Source organism: Sinocyclocheilus grahami, unplaced genomic scaffold, assembly GCF_001515645.1.
Source record: "Sinocyclocheilus grahami isolate Dianchi unplaced genomic scaffold, SAMN03320097.WGS_v1.1 scaffold416.1, whole genome shotgun sequence".
NCBI lineage: Eukaryota > Metazoa > Chordata > Actinopteri > Cypriniformes > Cyprinidae > Sinocyclocheilus > Sinocyclocheilus grahami.
Genome location: NW_015505595.1, coordinates 225,493 through 243,738, shown reverse-complemented (window position 1 = coordinate 243,738; position 18,246 = coordinate 225,493). Strand labels below are relative to the sequence as shown.

At 38.5% G+C, this 18,246-nt stretch overlaps 1 protein-coding gene across 3 annotated transcripts in view; it reads right to left on the bottom strand.

Moving 5' to 3' along the window:
* Positions 1–845: 845 nt before the first annotated feature.
* LOC107551155 (leucine-rich repeat-containing protein 4B-like) overlaps positions 846–18,246 on the bottom strand; it is a 32,946-nt gene continuing 15,545 nt past the window's right edge. For all 3 annotated transcript variants that reach the window (XM_016232662.1, XM_016232663.1, XM_016232664.1), the window contains 2 exons: positions 5,340–5,854; positions 846–3,653 (listed from right to left, as the gene is read on the bottom strand). In XM_016232662.1, coding sequence (XP_016088148.1) covers positions 1,707–3,653; positions 5,340–5,585 — 2,193 coding nt within the window. In that variant the 5' untranslated portion in view covers positions 5,586–5,854 and the 3' untranslated portion in view covers positions 846–1,706. The remainder of the gene's footprint in view (positions 3,654–5,339; positions 5,855–18,246) is intronic.

Genomic DNA, 18,246 nt, shown 5'->3' with positions numbered 1-18,246 from the left:
TTGTTGTGGCTTCGTAATGCTTCAAGCAAATCGTTGTCATTGTCAGTACGTCCACTGCTATTCCAGCGTTACCGAGGGGATTATCAGCTGTAGCGACAATCACTTTTTATACAATGAAAAACAAACATCACCTCTAGGTAAAAACAAAGAGACCGACTAAATCCGCTATGCTTTTGACACTTGATGTTTTCCAATAATGATGATAGTAGTAGTGATGTAATGTCAACAGGAGCCTCTTTTTACTCAGCTTTCAAATCAGATTTTCCAAAAACATCTCACTAAAAATATCTTTCCTCAGTATAGCAGCATGTAGATCAACGTTTACAGTGTTTTACTTTGTTTCCATTGCATTGCATACTATCATCATTATTGTCTTTTATAATTCTGTTGGTAATGGTGATAACTTATATCGACCCAGTCTGGATCTCAAATGCCTGCGGAATCAAACAGTTAAAATTACTTCTCCTCAATGACCCTGTTAGTTATAGAACAGGAAAGGGAAACTTTTTGAGACTTAAAAAACAAAGCCAAAGTATCTGAAATCAAACGCAATTTCCAGAATAATCCATCCCTGTCCCTCCGTCTCTTCAGGATGCCCTTAAGTCCTGTGAGGCTGTACCAGTTTCGGACACATTTTTGTTTTTATGCAGAGAAAGGAATTATTAGTGACAAAGGACTACACCAGCAGCTGCTAACTCTTCAAAAGCCGTGGCTTTCAGTCAGAAAAATGTAAAGATTCTTCATAATTTATTTCTCTGAATGAAAATATATTTATATATCATGTATACTTTCATAGTTTATATATGCTCTTAAAATTTGTATATCTTTCATTGTCTTTTTGCGCTTTAAGTCCTTGTTCGTTTTCCTCTCTTCCCCTCAACTGTGAGAGCCTTCGAGAAAGGGGAGAATCTGAGTCCATCATCATCACAAACCATAAGCCCTCTACACAGTGCTGGTCTACTAATCCATCTTTCTTTCTTAGGACTGCGAACCTCTACAAAATTTTAATGATCCATTTTGTTATCTGAGCTTTACGGTTCTCTAAACTATTTTCAGATGTGATTTTTCGTTCTCAGCCACTGTCCATAAATACTCAAGGTTGTTCATGTATTTCTATATACACTTCCTACCTAATGGTGTGTATGGTTTTGATTTTCGTAGCATCTTTGCTTTATTGATGGAGTTCTGTATTTGATGGTGTACAGTATACGTGCAGATCTTTTCGTCTTCTGAAACGTGTCTGTACACATGTGTAGTGTGCAAAGATTTGGCTTTGGCACAGATTGGTGCAAGTTTGGCACATAATTATCAATCTTGCATTACACAAAAACGTATCGATTTATAAGGTATTGGCAAGTGTGGTTTTGTTTGCTGATGTCTGATGATCCCCTTCATACGTACAGATCAGAGAAATGTAAAGACTGATTTTAAACTGCTGAGTGGTTGCCTGTCATCCTTCTAGAAATTCCCCCCACTCTTTGCCAGTGTATTTACTTGGTAGCGATTTCACAGCTGTATCTTGTATTCTTGTGTAGGTAATATTTCATACAATGCTGGGTCTGCCTTTCTCATTACTCCTGAGAACATACCCATAGGGGATGAACAGTCAATACTCTTCATCTGTTTCTGTCTCCCTGATACTCTTTCTCCATCTTTTATTTGTACATTTACCTTTCTCCCTCTCTCCCTTACTCTCTTTCTCAACTTCAGATCTGGGTTTCTTGGACATTCTCCTTGGAGCCGCTCTTGAAAAGCAACGGCTCAATCTGTGGGTTCTGCCCTTTACCCATCAGGCCTTTCAGTGACCCGTGGATGCCAAGGGTCGGCAGAGGCATTGGAGAAGGCATGGAGCATGATGTACTACTTGCAGAGACTGGCACCTGTGTGCAAGAGATGGGGGTATTCTGGGCCTGGGAGCAGGGCGAAGGGTTGTTGTTATTGTTTAGGCCTCCGCCAAGGCCCAGACCCATCATATTATTGTTGAAGTGATGGGCCTTGTAGTAATGGTTGAGATGCTCTGCTCGTGCAAGGTCTTGGAGGTTGATGATTTCGGGTAGGTGCAGACGCAAGCTCTGTCCGCCTCCGCCGGAGCCTCCTTGCGGTACCGTGGATCCTCCTGAGATGCCGCTGCCACGGATGCCTGTTCCCGCTCCAATCTCATCTTCGACATTAATGATCTCGATGGCTCGTGCCGGCCCGTGGTGTTTGTGCAACTGATGCTGCTTCCTCAGCTTGTAAAACACCACCAGCATGACGGCAGCCATGAAGGTAATGGCCACGAAGCAACCGATGATGATCTTGGTGGTCTTCATCACGTCATCTAGTCCAGAGGGATAGTTGGGCTCAGAAATGGGGACAGTGAAAGTGGGTTTGGTTGCTCGGGGAGAAGACGATGAGCCAAGGATTGAGAGAGAAGAGGCAGTAGTGGGGACAACTTCATGCCAGAGGTGCCCAGAAGGTGTAGGCCCGGGAATATGGATAAAGGTCTCGGTGAAGGCACGCAATGCAGATTCTTCATCTCCCGTAGACTCCACAGTTTCTACAGTGACCGTGGTGAAGTAGGTGTAGTTGAAACTGACGTCTGCTGCGGTCACATTCAGGACAGCGGTTGCCGATGTGTTCCCAGCTGAGTTGGTCACCATGCAGGTGTACTGGCCGGTGTCACGCAGAGTTACGTTGGTGAAATTCAGAGTACCATCATGCAGAACGGAAATCCTGACCCTATAGGAGCCATGGGTCATTAGGGTGCCGTTCGGAGTGATCCAGTTCACGGAGGTCATGGAGGTACCAGTGCGACACTTGAGCTCAGCAGCCATGCCCTCGGTCACATTGAGGTCAGTGGGCGGCTCCACAATGACGGGGGCATAGCAGGTGAAATGGCTCTGGTCTAACTCTCCTATGTACTTTCCCTTAAGGTAGGGTGGTGCGTGGCACCGCGCACAGCAAGTTGTGTTGCTAGGCACCGTTTCTTTCAGCCACCAGCTTAGCCAGAGCACATCGCAGTTGCACACCCATGGGTTGTGATTGAGGTGCACTCGCTCCAGCTTCTGCAGAGGTGTGAAAAGGTCATGGGGCAAAGAGTGCAGGGAATTGTGGGATAGGTTAAGCTCCTCTAGGTTCTTGAGATCATCGAAAGCATTGCGCTCGATGACCGACATCTGAGAGTGCATGAGCCATAGTTTGCGCAAAGATTCCAGGCCTTGGAAGGATCCGGGTCTGATGATTTCCAGACGGTTCCCAGACAACTCTAGCTCCTCCAGTCGCACTAGGGCAGTCAAGTTAGGGATGTCCTTCAGGCCACACATACCCAAGTTCAGGTAGCGCAGGTTGATGAGTCCAACAAAGGCTGCGTCAGATATATAATCCAGCTTCTTGAGTTCGCCTAGGTCAAGACGCCGCAGCGAGGGGACGCGGTGAAAGGCGTAGCCTGGTAAAGTCTCAATGGGGTTATTTCGTAACCACAGTTCCCGCAGCTTGCTGAGGTACTCAAAAGCTTGCGATGGCACCAGCGTGAGGCGGTTGTCGAACAGTTCCAGAGTGTTGAGGTTTGGGAGGCCATTGAAAGCACCCACCTCTATCTGACGAATCTGGTTCTTGGAGAGCTGGAGGATCTCCAGGTGCCGCAAATGTTTGAATGTGTCTGATTTTATCACCTAAGTGAGAAAATCACAGGTACATGTTTAGGATTAAAGTTGTGTGTGATCTGTTTGTTCCTATGAATGATGAACATTTTAGAAAATATAAAGTCATAGACAAAGAAAGTACGTTCATTTTCTGTTGTGCTTTACAGAAAAGTTGTTCTGCAAGTTGTTATCAGTCACTCTTAATATTTGAAGAAAAACACATTAAAGGAATAGTTCACCCAAAAATAAAAACTGTCATTGTTTACTCAACCTCATGTTGTTCCAAAACCGTATGCTGTTATTTTTAATCAGTGAAACACAAAAGGGGAGTTTTTGAAGAATCGTCAAGCAGGTTTTTTTTCAGGTCATAGTAACCATTTTTTTCCATCTCCAAAAAGGACAAAAAACAACAGAAAACCACTGTCAAATTAATCCATATGCCAACTCTGTGCAAGGAACAGAATAAAAGTTGCTGTTCACAGCAAATCTTACCCTCCACTGTAGCACTAAAATGTAATTCGACACATTTGAACTGACATTTGAACCATGTTCAGTTCTGACACACAATCGAATGCTATTTAGTGTCTATGTTAAACCTGGTACGGGTCACTGGACCATTTTAGAGAGGAAAATATAAGTGAATAATGAATTAAAAATATTACGTCTGTTCTCGTACACTATTATCATACGGCTTCAAAACAACAGATGGAATACATTTATTGTGTTTCTGTTTGTTTGTTTTTGTATCTTAAAAGAAATTGATATTATGAACGGAAGGCGAAAACACTGCATAAGGATTCCTCAAAAAGCTCTCATTTTCCACAGAACAGCATACAGGTTTTAAGCGACAGGAAGGTGAGTAAATAATGACAGAATGCTCATGTCTGGGTGAACTGTCCCTTCAAAACCCAATGCAAAAAGGCCACACATAAATGGCTTGCAACTGTAAATCTCAGTAATGGTGGAAACAGTCATATTATTAGAATGTGCTCAAACCTGATGAAAGAATAAATGAAAAGACTAGAGAATATTCACACATCCTAAATGCTATGGGTTCTAAAACAATTTGTCTCTGTGCATCGGATGTAGCCAGAACTGCTTTTCTTGGGCAGCGAGAAGCTTCCTCCTGGCCTACTGCCACAATCCCCTCTGTATATAGAGCAGGGGAGGGGAGGAGGGTGTTAAACACACTGGGTTGGGGGTGTTGAAGAGGAGGGTGGAATCTGTCAGAGCTGCACTCTTGTGTTATAATGCTATGGGAGAGAAAGAAGCCAAAGAATCTAGGATGCCTTCAGGTATTAAAACATTTTTAGATTTTTAATCATTTCAAGTGGGGCTCGAGGACACAACAAACCAAATCAGAATTTGTATGCATAATTGGAGACTTGATGAAAAGCATTATTATTATTATTATTATTCATTTTTAATAGGCTTGTTTTTGGTTAAAACTTTCACTGTCGGGGTAAACAGTGTATTTGCTGTTATCTTTTTCATCTTGAGAACAAATCTAAACCTTCACACTCAAAGTAGGTCATATTAACACCTGACTTCACACTAAAACCTCCATATTTGAGCAAGGCTGAGCCATTTGTGTTAACGCAACTCAGTGAACAAGCAACATTAGTGAAACTGACACTCAATAAATCTAAGAAACAAACAAACATAAACATCCTCTCCCAAAGCTGGATCGGAAAGAATGTTGTAGTCAGTATTTACCTGTATTGAGTTCTCTTGTAAGTTGAGGTATCGTGTGTTGTTTGATATACTGTCGGGCACCTCTTCTAAGTTTCGTTTTGTACAGATCACTCGACTAGCTTGATTAGAACAACTGCACAGTGCGGGACAGGTGGAGGCGGCTCCGACTGCCTCTTGGCCTGGGAGGATGAGCCACAACAGCAGCTGAACCAATAAGAGGAGGAGGGGGGAGGGACTAGGAAGACTGGTCACCGTGGTGATGCGCATGGCAACTGGGTCATGACCCTTCCTGTGTTCCAAAGATGATGGTAGGCTGATTCCAATGTCTCCAGTACTGTCTCTTTAACTGTTGTAGATTCCTCCCGCAATGGATGTCACTTCTGCAGTTTTCAGTGGAAATATTCGGTCTCCTTGGTTGGTGGTGTGTTTTGTCCTTGTTTATTTTTTCATACAGATACAATTACATAAGTTGTGTTGTCTTTGCCTTAACAGGTCCTCTTATTTGATAGGCCACTTTTTGATGAATGCATGTCTTACTGCAAATGAGAAACAAAGAAGAAAGCCATGTTTTGTTACTCTCATAGAGTGAAATATTTCAGGTTCACATAATAGCTAAAATGCCACACAATAACAACTTGCAATCAAGTGAATGTTGAAGAAAATTAATGCATCAAGTTGAAAGGGACAAAAATCATTTTTTGGGATGCAAAGACTAATGATGTTACATATGCAGTCTCTCATCTGGAAACTCAACTACTGTACATTGGTAATGCCCTCAGATTCTTGTCTCTCTTTGCATGTTAATTATCCTCTTGATAGGTCTTCATGTTTTATATGAACAACAGACAGTTAAAACAACATCCTAGACTTCAAATGAACTGCTGTATGCAAAGTCCAAAATCAGCTTTCTGCCACAATTCTGGATCCTGGCTTTACACAATACACAAAGCAGATCTAGCTACACCAAAGACTATAGAATACCCAAGGCGTGTCACTTGTATAGTTTTGAAAGGGGGAAAATGCAATGCTCAATATGGCTGCTCTATCGAACGAAGTCCCGCCTTCTGAAAGAGAGCCAATCGCTAATCGGTAAAGTCAGCGGTCACTGCAGCTGCCGTTAGAAGTCCCGGTTACTATAGAAACAGTCAGCATTCTGAGACGTGCGCTTTTGGACTGCGCATGCGCACTGTATGATATAGCGTGAGAAATAACCTTTTTTAACGCTATTTGAGAAAAATAAACAACATTTATGATACAGTTGTTGTCAGATTTCATTGGTGAGTTCAAATATGAAATTTAATCATAAGCTTGGCGACCAGTTTTGGAGAATTTAATGTTTCCCCATTATGTGCTCCGGTTGTATTGTAAACAACGGCATCGTTAATATCGCTTATCAGTTTGAGCCCCATTGAGAAGCAGAGGATATTATTGAAGAGGATCGTGCAGAACCTGTGCAAGCACGGCTTTTAATGGTAGGCCTATGTTTTTTGTTTGTTGTTGTCTCATACTTTTAGATATGCTGTTATTTGTAAATGCTACTGCTTATGTTAGTTTTTAATATACTGTTTTATCCTGATTAAAGCTTTAACACAGTACGGCAACTGCACACGCGTCCATGTTTAACGCTTCTCATAGCTATGTGAAAATAAGTGTATAATTGTAACAGTTCATTGTTGGAGCTGAGCTGAATGAGAGAGAGAGAGATGCAGAGCGTGTGCAGAGCAGGGGAACGCGAGGAACAGTATTGAGAACTGCTGCTTTACAACACTGATTTTGAAACCTGTGAATCCATTAGAATCGTTAGAAGACAGAATCGTGATTCATATATGAATATTTTTACGTGCATCTCTAGTTTTCTCTTCCTCTTCTCTAAAGCAGCGCAGCATGGCCTCGCTCCCTTTGCTGTCTTTTCCCAGGGGTGGGGTTTATCTGGGTTTGTTACGTCACGAACCCGGGAAGTAACTTGTTGTAGTCCCTACCAGCCGTTTTTGTAAGCATTAAACTGCCAGGATTTTAAAAGACGATATCTCCATTTGCATTGAACTTTCAGCTTCGTAACTTTGCAGATATTGTTTATGCTCAAAATGCAACATTACACACTAACTAATGTTAAAAAAGTGAAATCGCAATCAACCACCCCTTTAATAAAGGGACTTTGGCTACACTAACCTTTACCAGATTCATGTGCTTAGCTCCCTTGTGCATTTCTACAATAATACTGCAAGTGTGAACTATGGTACTAATCTTTATGTCCATACTCGCCCATAGACTTGAGGCTCATGGGATCTTAGAGCAGCCATATCTGGTGCAATGTGCTTCGGCTGATGGATGGCTAATTCAACCTGAACCCCATGCAAGGGGGCTTAGCTCTCTCAGGTTATTTAGACTCCAGTAACCTTATATAAGGGTATCCAATGAGACACAGGCCATTACTAACAATGATGGCCCTAATTATCGTACTCTGACATGCATGTTCATTTAACACAGGATTTTACACTCAACGCAGTGAAAAATAAGAGAGGAAGAGAGAGACAGGAGATGGAGAGAGAGAGAGAGAGAGCAGGGCAGAAGGCAGAAGGATGGAGAGATTATTAAACTGATAGATGACTGTATAGCTGCAGGGATAGAAGAGAATCATCCACACTAATAAATGAATACTGAGACAGAGGGAGAGATCCAAGTGAAATGTGAATGAGAGACAGACAGTAAGGAACAGATATAGAGAGAGGGAAATGTTAAGAGGATGAGATAGAGGGTGAGGAAAGAGAGGAGAGGGAGAAACATTAATATTAATCATTTCTCCCAGAGAGAGATGCATGAGGAAGGCTTAATAGAAAGAGATGAATATGAAACAGACAGAGAGATAGAAGGAGAAGAACGACAACATAGGTGCATCAAAAACAACAAGTGCACAAGAAAGATGGGAGAGATGCAGGCAAGACAACACAACACAACACAAGGGAATGAATATAAAACAGATAGTGATAGAGAGAAAAGAGATAACTGAACTGATGTTTGTGTGTGTGTGTGTGTGTGTGTGTGTGTGTGTGTGTGTGTGTATGCCGATAAAATGAGTTTGAACAGTCAATGACGATACTAACACACACATACAAGCAGGTCTGTAAACACACTGGGTCTCGTTTACTAATAATCATGTACAAGTATATTTATTTATGTGCACTGGAAATGTTATCAGACAAAATTTCCTCTAGACAAAGTGTGTATGCACATAAATTTGTGTTATTAGGTGTTATTTTTTGTTAATTTTTAAAGGTAGCATTACTTCAGACCCTGCAACATATTTCTGCCATAGATGATGTGATTCTATGGCTTTTCTTTTGAATAATAAAAGTAGAATAATTCAAATAGTTGAAATCTAGGCCTATCATTTACTCCATATTGTATTGTTGAGTCAAGCGGTCTGTTAGTCAAATGTCTTTCACCATATGATTAAGCATTTTAGTCAAGGGTTCACCAAACTTAAAAGACAAAACTTCTTTCCATCTTCTAACATTTTGCATGCATATGGATGGAAGTGAAAGGAACATTAAGTCTGCACCTCTCTTCACCTGTTAAGCCATTTTTCACTCTTTGCAAATGCATTCTTCTGCGCTCTAAAGATGCAAGATCCTTTCCCCTGAGGGGGATTTTTCAAGAAATGCCAAGTTTGTCATTCTTAATGACATAAAAACAATTAAAAAAACTTTTGTAAAGGCTTAGACTACACATGACCAACTGCACTTTTAAAAACAAAACCAGATTGAGCTATAATGCACATTATATTGTTTAATGAAGTAGGGTCACTTAGTTATTCAGTTTATTAAGAAATATTTTCTATAAAAATATTTGGGCTTCACACATTTCCTGTTTCTATGGCCACCTGGATTCTGTGGAATGTATGTATGTGTGGTTTTAATATTTATCCTAAATTTAGACAAAATATAAGTGTGAACTGAATTAATGAATCATGAGTTCTGCCTGAAAATGTTCGCCCACTTTCTTTAAGCACAAATACAAGGTGATGAACCCCCGGCTCAAAAACACACACACTCCAGACAGGGGAACAAATGTGATGTCCCCTGCTGCTGCTTGACTGTGACCATAACCAGTGTTTTACTGTAAGCATTAGCATGCTGTTATGGGCAAAAGCCATTTGTAGAGCTGTCATGTAACAGGAAGCCATGCCCCAGGCCTTCTTCTATAAACACTGCAACTCAAGCATCACTAATACAGTCACAGCTACCTGCAGCAATACCAGCCTCTCTTCTTCCATACTGCATCTGCTGGTCACAGTCCCGACTATTGGGCTATTATAGCCCCGAATGTGTTTTCAGCATCCCGGACCTTATGTGCTGTCTTTTCCACAATTTCAATAGAAGAAAACAACAATGTGGGAAATATTAATGATCAAATGTAAATGAAAACTGACAATGAAGCTGAAGCTGTCATGTTTCAGAAAGCATCCACACAGTAAAAAAAAAGGGCCTGCAGTTGTTACCTTATGGCAGTGGTTCTTAACCAGGCAGCCGGGGCCCACTACGGGGGCCACAGAATTATTTAGAAGTATTTAAATTAATATAATTAAATTTGTTTAGTATAATAATAATAAATCACATGTAAAAAAACAAAACAAGATGAATATTCCTTTTGATGCACATACAGTTTCAGATTACAGACCATAACTACTGCAATCACAAAATAAATTGTGGTTAATTAAATATATTACATTGATTTAATAAAAAAGTTTGAAAACAAGCAGTGTTATCATAATTACAGCAGAAATACTGGAAATATCTGGAAATATTATAAAACAGGGGGCCTTCAATTCAAGGTTGCACTGCCTTATAAATTGCTGGTGTAAACTAATACATTTGTTTTTGATTAACAACTTACAAAAGTGTCATAAAAGTGGTCCATTTAACTATATATACTATATAACTATACACTATATATAGAAATTTAAGAACAAATCTTTATTTTGAATCTGTTTCACGAAACTGGTCTAAATGATTCATTCACATTTCAGACTGATCTGGTTCTTGACTCCAGTCGCTGTGGTTCTCAGTTTAACAGCTTACTGGAGGAGAAGATTCAGTAAATTGTGATTTTAATTTAGGCCTTTTTCTCTCACAGAGCTGTTGTATGACTTCAACAAACCTAAAATAAATAAATAAAAACAGAATCTTATTCATTAATGAAACCCACTTTATAAATATGTGTGTATCAGGAATCCTGCTGTAAATACCCAAAAATATGCTAAAATTTATTTGAAATACATTTATTTCATGCTAAGTATACCATAAAAATACATTTACATATTTATGTACTTAATAAAAAATACCCTGCAGTTGTACTTTTTGGTAAACTAAATTGGTATAATTAAAGTCTGCTAAATTGGAACAACTAATTTTGTGCTTAATGCACTTTAATTGTGTTGAAGTAGTGCTGAAGTCCAACTAAAGATTTACTAAAGTATATTTGATTGTGCTAAAGTTGAACTATTGCAAGGATACTTCAGGTACACTTTAAAGATCCTGCATTTAACGACATTAAAACACATTTTAGGCTTAATATTAAGAAATGTGCATTGTGCACACATAGTACTCCAAATAAAGATTAATTGCAATTTTATATCAGTCAATAAGTCAATGAATATGTTTATATAAGAATACTCAAGTATTTGAAGTATACTTAGAATTAAATAAATGTATTTTAAATAAATTATGGCATAGTTTTTTTTTTTACTGGAATATACCCAGGCAGGATTTAGAGATACAGATTTATCTTATAATATAACATTGTAATGTTGTGATAATAAGGTTGTGTATTATATACACATCTAGCAAACATACCAGTTCAATGAGGGCAAATGGGAAACACACTGTACCTGCATTTGCAAGGTTATGCATTTAACAGCGTGACTTAACCAGGTTACGTCTGATGTTTAAAATGGATCATGGGCTCAGTCCCTGATGTTTGCAGAATCTCATCACACTCGTTCGGAACGTTGCATTTTGTGAGCCAAAAGAAAGGGCAAGAGCGCTCACCATGAAGTAATTATTAAAACATCATCCTGGAAATTACGGTCACTTTATTTTATCTATCTGTGTTGTGTCATCTTCATGCATGATTGACAAGAGCTACAATTAGCTCAGAGAGCCAACTGCCAATTAAATGGCTGTAATGGGAGATGGCATCTGCTGTGATGTTGATGGGAAATGGAGTCCAAAATGACAGTGATGACAGGAAATTGAGTCAGCTGTGAGCCTGTTGGGAAATGTGGTTTGAATGGTTGGCTCCCTTTGCACAAAATGTGTTTGAGGTGCACACGTGAGACACTGTGATCCTGTTATGGTCACTGGCTCACACGCACTCGAATTCTCAACCCACCTTGAGCCCTTTATCACATGCTTTGTGTCTCTGTCCATACCCATGTTAAACCCCGCTGATTGCCTTTATCCTCTCTCCCTTTCCAGCACCCTCTCTCACACTCCTGTCTGTGTCCAGTTGGTGTGTAAATACGCCGTTGGCGTCTAAGCCTGATGAAAGGTTAACCTGCTGCACGGAAACATATTAACCCTTTAGCCTGTGTCCTGCATCAGCATCCTGGAGGATCTCAGTCTCACTCTCGGTTTCAAATCTTAGCACAGTTACCATGGTTACCTTTCACCAAACTTTCTCTCAAAGGTGATATCCTTTTCATACAGTACCTCTCTCCCATAGTGCTTTTCACACACAAATACACACACATTTAGAATTTAAGCTACTGGTGGATCAAAGTCTGCACTGCATACATTTCATTAAAGATGAAGTGCGAACATTTCGGTAAAGAATCAATAAGTCCCTAGTGAAAAATAAACATACTAAAATGTATTTGAAATACATTTATTTCATGCTAAGTATACTACAAACACATTTACATATTTATGTACTTAATAAAAATACAGTGCAATTGTACTTTTAGTATACTAAACTGGTATACTTAGAGTAGATTAAATTGGAGCAACTAATTTAGTACTTAATGCTCTTTTTGCAGAATAAGTCCAACTAAAGATTTACTGAAGTAAATTTTCTATTTGATTGCGCTAAAGTGGAACTATTGCAAGTATACTTCAGGTACACTTTAAATATCTTGCATTTAAAGACCGATATTATTCCAAGATCATACAATCCTCATCAATAGTGACATTAAAATACATTTTAGGTTATAGAAATGTGCATTGTGCACATGTAGTACTCCAGATAAAGTTTAATTATAATTTTTTGATAGCATATGTAAAATGTCAGTAAATATGTCAATAGATTTGAACTTATTATTATTTTAAACATATTACTTTTTTACTAGGGGTGTTTTTGAACAAATATTTTAAGTGAACTGTTCTTGTGAACAAACATGTATTTTTTCAAATATGCAGTAATCATTATGCAGTAAACAGTTGTTGAAAAATACCTGGATATCCTACTACTTCTACTACAACAGTTTTACCATCCATTGAGGCCATGGGAAGGGAGTCAATGGTGGAGAACAGTGCAGCGTCTGATGTTGTTGGTTAGACTTTCTATAATCCGCTGAGGCCAGTTCACACCAAGAAAGATAACTATAACAATAATTTAAAGTAATGTATTATTATTTAACTTAATTAAATCTAAAATGTAATATACATTTTTTCCCCTAAACATTTCCCCTAATTTTTGGCATTAGATGACATTAAAAGATTGAACTGGATCACAGAGCAGCAGCCAAAAACTAGCTAATTGTAATTTTAAATATTTTCCAACCTTGGCCACTATCCTTCAAACCAGGTTTTAACCCATTTGTCAGCAAGTAAATTGCATTTAAAATCTACAAAACTTTAGAGTGAAAACTTTTTTGTTTATATATTTTAACAAGTACAGGGCAGAATAAGCATGTTGTTTCATTTTAATCTTTTATTTTAATTTCTTTAAGAAATATATGTTATGGTAAATGACTATGGAACATTATTTGACCCATATTTAGATTTTATTTTCACAAAATTTATTTGAAACGTTTTTACCTATATGTAAGATGCTTTCTATGTATATAAAATAACTTTTGTAAATTTAATTCGATGCAGACACCAAAATGGGATGCATTGTCTTTAATAAATATATAGCCTAGTAAAAAAGTACATATTTAAAATACATTTATTTCATAGTTCAAATCTATTAACATGATGACATATTGCTTGAGACTTACTGATATAAAAATTGTAATTAAACTTTATTTGGAGTACTACTTGTGCACAATGCACATTTCTTAATATTAAGCCTAAAATGTGTTTTAATGGATGAGGATTGTATGATCTTTGAATAATATCGGTGTTTAAATGCAAGCTATTAAAAATGCACCTGAAGTATACTTGCAATAGTTCCACTTTAGCACAATCAAATATACTTCAGTGAATCTATAGTTGGACTTCAGCACTACTTCAACACAATTAAATTGCATTAAGCACAAAATTAGTTGTTCCAATTTAGCAGACTTTAATTATACCAGTTTATTTTACCAAAAGTACAACTGCAGGGTATTTTTTATAAGTACATAAATATGTAAATGTATTTGTAGTATACTTAGCACGAAATAAATGTATCTCAAATACATTTTAGTATATTGATACTTCACTAGGGTATATATGTATATGTATATATATATATATATATATATATATATATGTGTGTGTGTGTGTGTGTGTTATAGTACTGTTAATATTATATTACATAAAAGGCCTTCGAGTCCAAAAGTTTGAGAACCAATGCTTTAAGCTGTGAAAGGGAAAAAATGACACCTTTAACCTCTCAACGATAATACTCACCCCCGCACATGTCTTACTTTCAGTACGGATACTGTACACAGCCACACGGAGCGGTTGCAGAGCGCTGCTTCCTCCTGAGGGAATGTCCAATTTTAGGACCAGACACTAGCATGGATTCTGGGGGTCTCTTTGATTGAGCTATACAACCTTCTATTATATCAGCTGTAATAGAGAGGTGATGCTTCAGTGTTACATTTAAGATCCCATCACGAACAATACACATACTGTGGCGAGAGAAGCAGCGTAAACGTGAACATACTCTCCCCTGCATGTCTGCCAGCTGATGCGGAGAAAGAAAAAAAAACGCCTATTCTATTTTTACTTCAGAGTTCAGTCCAGCAACTGTGTTTATTCCTTTTAGAGGGAGATGTTTGAGGTGGTACGCCACAGGCAAGGGGGGCCGCAAAATAAGGGATTCTGCCGTGTAAGCAAAACCCCAGAGATAACCCATTCATCTGCTGTTATACAACAAAACATGTGGACCTATGATGAAAAATGGTAATTATTGGTCGGGCAGATTGCCATTGACAGATGCACTGGCACAACAACAATGTGTAAGTTGAGCTGTTATTGTTTCCCCTGTAATAAAATTGTGACAATTAATTTTAGTGGCTAACACATTGGGTGGCTGCACTATTTCAGCCGAGACAAGAGTACTGCAGCTAGGAAAAGTGGAGTTTTTACAGAGCAAGCGTCAATAAAATGTTTGTGAATCATTGGAAACAGGCATGATAATATATAGAATAGCCTCTGGTGTTCAGTGAGAAAAATATCTAAAAATATCTGACGATCAAGATACCTTCGTGTGAAAAGCCGAGATCAATGGTGCAAGTAACACAAAACGCTGCTGATCCTCAGCGTTGCCATGATGTTAATGAAATGTAACTAAATCCAATAACTGGGCCATACATTCCTCACACAGAGCTGTACAGTGCGTTAACTAGGCTCAGCAGTCGGCTAAGTACCTTATCATCAGCACAGACAGTGAGCAAGCTAACATAAACTCTACACAAACTCTAGAGCAGCCACCACCATTGGGGAAAGACTCTGATTATGCAAGCATTACGGAAAAGAAAAACCATACATACTTAAATCTCTACTCAGCATAAGGATGGATTTATTTGAAATGGCAGGCATTTACTATGTCTTCGCGTAGAGTGGTAATTCCAAAATAGAAGTTAGTTAAATGCTATCTGATGGTTTTAGTATGTAATTGTAATTACGAAGACATGATGACCCTGACATGACTTATAAAACTAATTTAACGCTTTATTAATAAAGACACCGATTAGAGATATCAGAGCACTGCCAAAGTGCTTAGACAACCTACAAAATTAGAATTGACATTTCAAATGATAATAATAATAATATAAAACTATGTCTATGGTATCTTAATGTCAAAGCATGCACGTAAATCTTTAATTAATTATCAAATTGAGAATGAAAAGCATACTGAGTCTGCATGAATGTCTTCATGGTGCTAATAATATAGAAATGAAAAAAAGCTGGGACTTGGGGACCTAGACTCTTTGGTGTGAGTGGAGTTTCTAGTGGCACTTGCACATCCTCGATACTAATCTACAGGTCAATTTTCTGACCAAAAATTACAGAGCACAAAACCCCCGCAGGATTTTTTCCCCCCAGATCTGCTCCTGGAGTAAATGTGCCTGATGTCCTTTACTGACAGACAGAAAGTTCACACTGCCTGTCACTCAAGATGACCGAAAGGAACTCATCTCTGTGTAAATAATGATTGAACTTTGTAACAGGTGCTTATGTTTGTGAATCTGGTGCTTTTTAACTGTTTATTTTATTATATGAAAGAATACAAGAAAAAAATAATAATAAAAGCTTACTGTCAACAGGTTAAGTCAGTGTGCACACTGATGGATGGACACGCACAAGTCTTCATTAAAACACATCCATCCCCAAGTGTGAAGTTAATAGATTCAGTATTAGTGAGCTAGATTGGGCTTATTAAAATAATGCAATTTTTAGTAAAGTTAAGTAATGGTCAAAAGCATAATAGTTTTTTTATTGATACAATGTTTCACAATATCAGCATTTTTGTTTATCCAAAAATGTCCCTCAATACTTGATGTATCGCGTGCCTCTTTTTCTAGAAATCAAATGTCTCAATCCAGCTCGCAAGCTCAGGATGCAGGTGATTTTTTTATTTTTTTGGTTCTGCCTGAAAAATAAATAAACAAACAGTAAACATTTATCTTTGAAACTTGGTATCCCTTAATACCAAGTTCATATCAAGAACAGCATTGCTAAATAAATATTTTATCCAATGTTTATAGCCTATCTATTTCTAGGAAGAATTAAGCTCTGTTGTGCTAATGTAATGTGACGCGTAGCGATATTTTATTTTTAGGCAATCACATGGGAGAGTGGCTGACATGGTTTTTTATTCTGTTGCTTCACTACGGCCAGCAAAAGTGCATCCGTCAGTACTCAACCACAATAGGGTCTGTGTTACAACTCGTTTTTAACTTTTCTCTCCATTATTTATCAATTCGGTAACCTCAAAGAGGAGCTGCAGTCTTTCTGCATGCCTTAGGTTACAAAGTCCTCCGATCTTTGCTGTAAGAAGTGTGTGCTCAGCCTCATTTTCATCCCCATCTTGTCTCCCATTATTGTTCTGGTCCTGGGATTTCAAACTGCCATGCTGAATCCAAGTAAAACAGCCTGAGAGATGCACTGAGCCAAGACTTTTACATAAATAAATGTGCTCGTTGTACAACGTTATGACACTCACCCACTTAAAAAAGACCAGATATAACATATCGAACCAAAAGGCTCTCATTTTATCAAGCTGTCTGTTTAAATGAAGAAGGCTTTACTTGTGTATAATACTTAAATACTTTCAAGTTGCTTCTACCCAAATGTTTGTTTAGGGTCTGACAGACTTCAAAGTGATTTAAATAATTAAAAAAATATAAGTAACATGCATCAGGCTTGAACTTTACCCAATAGTTTGTAAGACAAGCTTACAAACTAACTTGACAACACTCTTAAAGGCACCATTTAAAATTTTATTAAAATGCATAAAATATAAATAAATGCAATAAATGATCCATTGCTATGATTCAGAGGAACATGCTAAAAGAATTTAAATGCAAAATAAATGTCAATATTATCACGTTCATAATTGCATCCCCTTTTGACTCCAAACATTAAAAAAAAAACATTTAAGAAATGTTTAGCCATCTGCAAACAATACAGCTGTTTAACCCAAGGGTCGACGTGATTTTGCCAAGACAGACATAATAATAATAATAATTAATAATAATTCCTTACATTTATATAGCGCTTTACATAGAAGGGGGGAATCTCCTCAACCACCACCAGTGTGCAGCATCCACCCGGATGATGCGACGGCAGCCATATTGCGCCAGAACGCCCACCACACACCAGCTCATTGGTGGAGAGGAGACAGAGTGATGAAGCCAATCAGTAGATATTGGGATGGTTAGAAGACCATGATGGTCAGAGGCCAATGGGCGAATTTTTATTGGGATTTTTAATGACCACAGAGAGTCAGGACCTCGGTTTAACGTTTCATCCGAAAAGACGGTGCTTTTTGTCAGTATAGTGTCCCCGTCACTACACTGGGGCGTTAGGACCCACACAGACCACAGGGTGAGCACCCCTGCTGACCTCACTAACTGCTAGACATGTTCCTGGATCAACATTTTTTGTTGATCCTGGATCGACATTATTGTCCAACAAACCTAAACCTAACCCTACCCATAATTCATCCCAAAAATCAGAGGGAAACGATGGTTGAATAACAAGGGTTTAGAAGCACCAAACTGTGGTTGCAAGGCTAAAACTGACATTTCCTGTAAACTTGTCCCTCAATTCTGATTGGTTGCTTGGAATGTTGTTCCAGGATCAACAAGGAACATTTTGCACTTGGTGAAATCACGTTCACCTTAAGCCAAGTGCAAGACTTGAACCAATGAATGAGGTTTTGACGTCACATGCCCACGTCCCACACACACTCCTCCACACACATGCATGCAGCTCGCACAATGTGGCCGGCTCCAGCGGTCAGAGACATGACTAATAGTGTGCTAACTCGC